General features: G+C 43.8%; 1 protein-coding gene across 1 annotated transcript in view; it reads right to left on the bottom strand.

Moving 5' to 3' along the window:
• Positions 1-1,004: 1,004 nt before the first annotated feature.
• Positions 1,005-6,000, bottom strand: part of LOC138510292 (annexin A1-like) — a 109,931-nt gene continuing 104,935 nt past the window's right edge. Inside the window, exons 12-13 of the mRNA XM_069625823.1 lie at positions 4,974-5,096; positions 1,005-1,414 (exon numbers count right to left, since the gene is read on the bottom strand). Coding sequence (XP_069481924.1) covers positions 1,355-1,414; positions 4,974-5,096 — 183 coding nt within the window. The 3' untranslated portion in view covers positions 1,005-1,354. The remainder of the gene's footprint in view (positions 1,415-4,973; positions 5,097-6,000) is intronic.

The raw sequence follows: 6,000 nt of genomic DNA, 5'->3' as shown, positions 1-6,000 counted from the left end.
TGCGGTCTCAGAACTATCTGTGGTGCACCTCAGGTTAGGAATGTTCCCCAGTTGCTTTCACTGCTGCATCAAACTAGTCACCTCACCTCCAGTCCGGCCCCAGAACCTTGATCTTCCTCCGATTCTCACTCAACCTAGACCTGACCCAGTCGACCACATGCTGTTGGGACTGGTCTAAGCTCCTGTCCAGAGCTCATCAGGTTGGTCTGTCTGGACTGCCTGACCTAAAACTCAGGAATAATTAATCCAGACTGCCACTTCCCTTTGATGGCCCTCGTTTACCATCAAGATGTACTGTTTAGGGATTTGTGCCCCAATTTTCTGGGGGTTTTAAGAACTTGTTTTCCACTAAGCTTTTCCAATGTTTCCCTTGCAGCTTGGGATTACAGTCTGGCGTCTTCTCCTTTGTTCAAACGCTGGTCGGTTTAGGTGCATACAATTGAACAATCCCATCCAGGGTTTCGAAGGAGAGGTTGAACCTTGCAGGCTCCCATCAACCCTGACACTCCTTGCACTGCTACATAGAATGGACCTTCACGGTAAAAACAAACATTTTGCGATGGAAGCAGAGATTGCACCTTCAATACGGCAGTCGGTTTGGACAACATTCAATTTACAGGTACGTTTGGAGACTTCAGCCACAAATTTTGTGATTTGGGTCACACCACACTGATGGACAAGTACAGCGTTTAGCATAGAGAAGGGTTAAGATTGGTCACTTTACAGGATTTAAATGTCCACAAATCAAAGGGAGAAAAACAAGTGGATGGAGGTTGGCTGCTCACCTCCATGCTCCTTTACCATGACAAGCAATGTCAATGTTAACACTATGAGGAGATGCCCAGGCTATGGCATTACATGTTAATACAGAGCCGTTTTGCTATTATGACCAACACAACTAGCTTGCATTGGAAGCTACTGGAAATGAACTGAAGCTTTGGCTTCATTATGGCTAGAAGAGCATTCCTCGTGGCAGAAAAAAAGCATGGCACACATGAGACCAGTTTAGCAGGAAGAGATTTATTTTACAAAAAAATTGTGAAGTAGACCATTGGCAACTAGAAGCCTCTTGGGTATGTTATAGATGTGTGAACTAATCTGGTTCTACGTTCTAAGCAAGGCATGCTGTGGAAAAATGCAATACATCCAGCAAAGTAGGTTCAGAGTACCAAGATAACATTGGCAAGAAGACAAGGTATTTTCGGGAAATAAGTGGGCTTTCCAGCTATGACATATAGGCAAGAATGTAAATGGTCTAGGCACGTGTTCCCTTATCCGGTCTGTCTAGATGAAGCAGGCATACAAGAGCACATCCTTTGGCGTCACTGAATCCCCAGCAGCAGAAGAAAGTGATCTAAGAGTCACTTCCACAGAGAGCCAGTAGAATAGTTTCATAATCACCTTTGGTTTCATCCTGTAGATCAAAGGAAAACACCACATTAGTCGTGCACACACAATGACGCAGAAGATCGAGATCAAAGTGTTTGCATTGGAGAAGAGCATCAGTAGGCTTTGCGCGCCTTGCATACTAGCACAACACATGCAAGCATTAAGTGCCATGCCATATGCTTTCCATAGTAAGCTTCTAAAAAAGCCACTGCAAAACCATCCTGAAGATTAAGCCTAGTTAAACCAATATTTGTGTATGATCACAAGGCAAATATGCTAGACTATAATTAAGAACCGGGTTAATAAATGCTGGCCTAGAAGTAAAGTATAGACGTGGGTTCTTCCACTGTATTCCTATTGGCAAAGGATGTGGAATTGCATGGCACTTTCCCAATCCGGAGTGTCCATTTTGATCCGGTCGCAGGCAACAAAACACAGCATCCGTTTTCATTCTCTTCATTTTGTCAAATATCAGAAACATGCATATCAAGAAAAGGATAGTTAAATAAATTGGCTAAAAAGTGAGGCCAACAAACATTATGTAATCTGGAAAGCGAAAACCTCTCGGTCTGATCATCAAAAGTGCATTTGGAACTGGACGACCACATCTCGCAAAGCAATCCCTAGAGTCAGAACGATTGAGAGTCGGTAAAATAATTGGGTGAGGAGGTAGAAAATGGAATATGCAACAGAACTCAGTAGACCAGCTTATGCAAAGGGTTTCTCAAAGACTTGTTGGGCTGGATACTTGTACTCTGGGCTCTTTCACAGCTTGCACACGAGGATTGAAGTTTGGAGAAATAATCCTGAAACAAACCTTTGACTGGCAAGCAGAAAGGTTGCATGTGGCAAGGCGATTTGATGTTACTGCACTTATTGAAGGTGTGGATTTGTAATCAAGTCACATATTATGGCCATGAAATTAGAAGAAACAAGGTTTTGTAAAGCCACTCAATTAATGGTGCCTTCCCACATGATTTTATATTGTGACTATTTCAAGTTACCATCATTGTTGGGGCAGAAAGTCAATTGAAAACTACGTGCCCTCACTATTTTTCAATATTGAACTACGTTCGGTAACTCATCCATTTTCAGCCTTTTCACAAAGTTGGTGGAAGGGGGGAGCCGAGACCTGAGTGGGCCTTTGCCGTAGTCCAACTATTCTTATCCCCATTGAAACTTAGATGTTTATGCTAAGGGAAGTAAACTGCAGTGCGCCTAGCTTCTTTAAATCAATGTGGTTAATCCGCCTCAGAAACACAGTATATAGTAGATAATTGTGAACGTTGTGTTGTAAAACATCGCAAAAAAAAAACCTCAGTACAATGTCCAATATTTAGAAGGTTCAGATCCTATGGGTAAGATGGAAACCAACTAGAGTACAATCCTTCATTTGGATTTAAGAAGATTTATTCTCGTTACAGCCGATACGTGTTTCGACCATTAAGTCGTCCTCAAGGCCTGGGCAGTCTACTAATGCAGTCCTAGTAGAGGAAGTACTGCTCATAGTTCTCCGAAGAAGATTGCATCCAAAATTGGCAGTTTCGGAAAACAGCCCAAAGTATTTCTTGCGTGATCCTTGTCAGTGAGCCCGAGGTAGAGCGTCCATTATGATGTATATCTTGTATAACGGGTTCAAAATAGCCATGAAATGGAATAAAGGGGATAAATCCTGTGCGCGTGTGTACGGACAACTTCCCACATGGGTGTTTACCAACACACTGAAATGGGCAAAAGGGTGTTTCATCCACTTCCTCCTTGAAGTCGCGAGACTTCCACCCTTGCAGTATTTGCACAGAAAATATGGTCATATTTCGGCAAGTTCAACGCACATCCAACCTGGAGAGCAGAATAGCCCTTCACCAGTATGTACTGGTTTATACCAACTATGTGTAATCATGGCTGAAAACCCCATCTCTGCTGTCTGGTTGGAATGTGGGATGCTTTCCATGGCTTGAAAAGCAGTCCCAAAGGTGCATGGAGGAGAGGGAGAGCTCTACCTGCTCCAGTGTGGGTCTCAATGTGTATACAATTGAGCACCTCACATTTCCTTGGTTAACAGGCTGGACCTTTTCCTACTGCTATAGAGGAGGCATTCTGAGGAATTCCTGCAAGCTCTGGATAGCGAAGGCATCTCATAATCCTGGGTCCTGCTTCCTAGACCAGAGAGAACCTGCAAAGGTGCTCCCTTCAAGGTATCCCTTGGGCCCCGTGCTGTGGACATCCCTGGAGGGGGTGCTGGGAGAAGGCACTGGATCTGCTCCATAGATGCACTGGATCCCCTTTGTGGCTGGGACATCTGTCAGCTGCTGCTGCTTTTTCTGGAGACGTGATCACCTGAAGTCCATGACATGGCTGGATGTGGTGTGCTAGTCTCTTGCTCTGTTGCAATCGTCTGCTGCTGGGCAGATCAAAGGTCCCATGCTCAAGTTGTGCTGAGTGGAACAAGGCAGGTGCTGCCTGTGATGTAAAGCCCTCTTGCCAATCTACAGAATATTGGTATTGACCTGTGCTGCCCCTATGCCATCCTTGCTGCTGCTCCTTGTGTTGGGTCCTCTTGATTTCTCCAGAGTACGTTGATCTCACTTGATCCTCTTTGGAAGGCTGTGGGTTGCTTTTGTCCACGGACCACAGGTCTGCAGGATCAGACATCTGTTGGGGCACTAGATGCTCCGTTGCGGCTGGTCGCTGGCACTCTCCAAGGGTTCGTCTTCTAAAAAGGTCCAAAACCATCACTTTTCTAGGTTGCTGAAGCTCCTGCCCTTAGTGTGTCTGCCCATTCACTTCAGTACCCCTTTGTGAATAATATCAAACAGAAACGGACTCGCCAGCTCCAGTATGCTGGAACTCTTCACAAGGCTCCACTGCATCACAGGTATACGACATCCTGTGAAATGGTCCTATGGACTCACAAACCACAATCTTTGACAGGAATACCTCATGTTAGCCTATGGTATATTGAATAAATCTACAAAACTAATGCCACACTTTAAGACCTGTTAATTTTACTCACCTGTACTGGTGGTAACTTCCAATGATCAAATTAACTCCACAGTGAAAGGGTATTTTCAATGGTTTGTGGGGTCTTGGGGTCCCCCTTAGGGTCCGCTGAACCTCTGGGTCTATACTGCTTTTTATTCAGACATCTAGGTGCACTAGGACCGCTCAATAATATATTGGTGACACTGAACATACCTGGTGACTTACTAGGCATTTTCAGAGTAAATTACCTAACTGTAAATGCTGCAGCTCGGTCTGGTATTTCTAGGAAAAAGTGATCTGCATTTGGTTAATTTCTATGCAACAGCTGTTTTTTACTGCTGTTCTTCCCCTTGCTAATCAGTTTACAGGTCCCAGCAACACTGGGAGAATGGCTTAAGCGTCAGGAGATAGTGGGAACGATATTAGAATTACTTGTAATTGTGCATATATCTTTGAGTATAGAGCACTGTGCAATCTTAGGGGAGGCTTCCTAAAGGGCTCATCACAATCTTTGAAATCAACCACAACCAGACTGGGTTTCCCCATCACTGGGAAGATTACAAACCATATAGCCAAAACATTTTGCAGCCCAGGATACTCACCAGAATAGCCTGGTGGAGCGTTACGCCGTACATCCGCCTGTAATGTGCCTTGATTTCATTCATGTCAATTGCAGAGCGGGAAACCATGATTCGGATCAATTGCTTGTCACGAGTTCCGGACCCCTGTCAGGATTAAAGAGAAGTTTGGCATGAAGAGGCTCAATCAATTCTTATACGGCATGCAGTGTTCCTATTAAACCTCTTAGGAAGCCGCATTTCTTTACTTGCATGTTACACTTTACTAGAACCGGATTCCGGAGTTGGCATAAACTCAAATTCATAATTTGGAATAAGAACTCGCATCTACCTATAAATGACAGTACAATCTAGCATTCCATGCATTCGCTGTGAAACAAGATATCTGAAAGCATATCAAAATTCACAGGTTGACGTTCATGGAGAAAGAATGGATTAAAATAAATTCCACACATTTTCCAAAGAGTGGGGGAGAGTGGAGTAATTCAGCTTGAACATTTCGTTTTTGGACAGACAGTAAAACATTTGCTCTGGAAAGAAAACCAAGCAGGGCTGGTTAGTCGAAGGTACTTGTGCCGGTGTCCTGGTGACGAAACATCAGTAGATCATTACCAACTGGCGTATTTGAATTTGAGGAATTTATATTGCGCACACATTACAAGTAGAGAATCAGATTATTATCGCCCATGAAATTTACCAAGAAGGGGAGAAGGAAAAAAAAAAAACTAGATAGGTCTTTAGACCTGCTCTAAAGATCAGTAACGAATGTGCCTTTTTAAATTCAAAGACGTACTGATTTGGTTCCCAGAGGTGGAGAGGAATTGCAGCTATAGTACATATTGCGTGATGATCATGATACATTGTCTGCAGACACCGCCAAGCTTCAGTTCCCCAACTCCATTTCCTGCACTGAGGCAATGGGTTAGTTATCACATGCCAACATGGCACTGTACCCTTTTTCTCTTGTTTACAGAATTAACAAAGCGTCAGTTCACAAAGCTTTACAGTATTATGTGCCTTTGGCTTACACCTGGAAAACGTCCCTTTTGGG

Source organism: Ambystoma mexicanum, chromosome 6p (assembly GCF_040938575.1).
Source record: "Ambystoma mexicanum isolate Mex_15411 chromosome 6p, UKY_AmexF1_1, whole genome shotgun sequence".
NCBI lineage: Eukaryota > Metazoa > Chordata > Amphibia > Caudata > Ambystomatidae > Ambystoma > Ambystoma mexicanum.
Note: the sequence above shows the minus strand (reverse complement) of the source record. Positions and strands in the feature narration are given on the sequence as shown.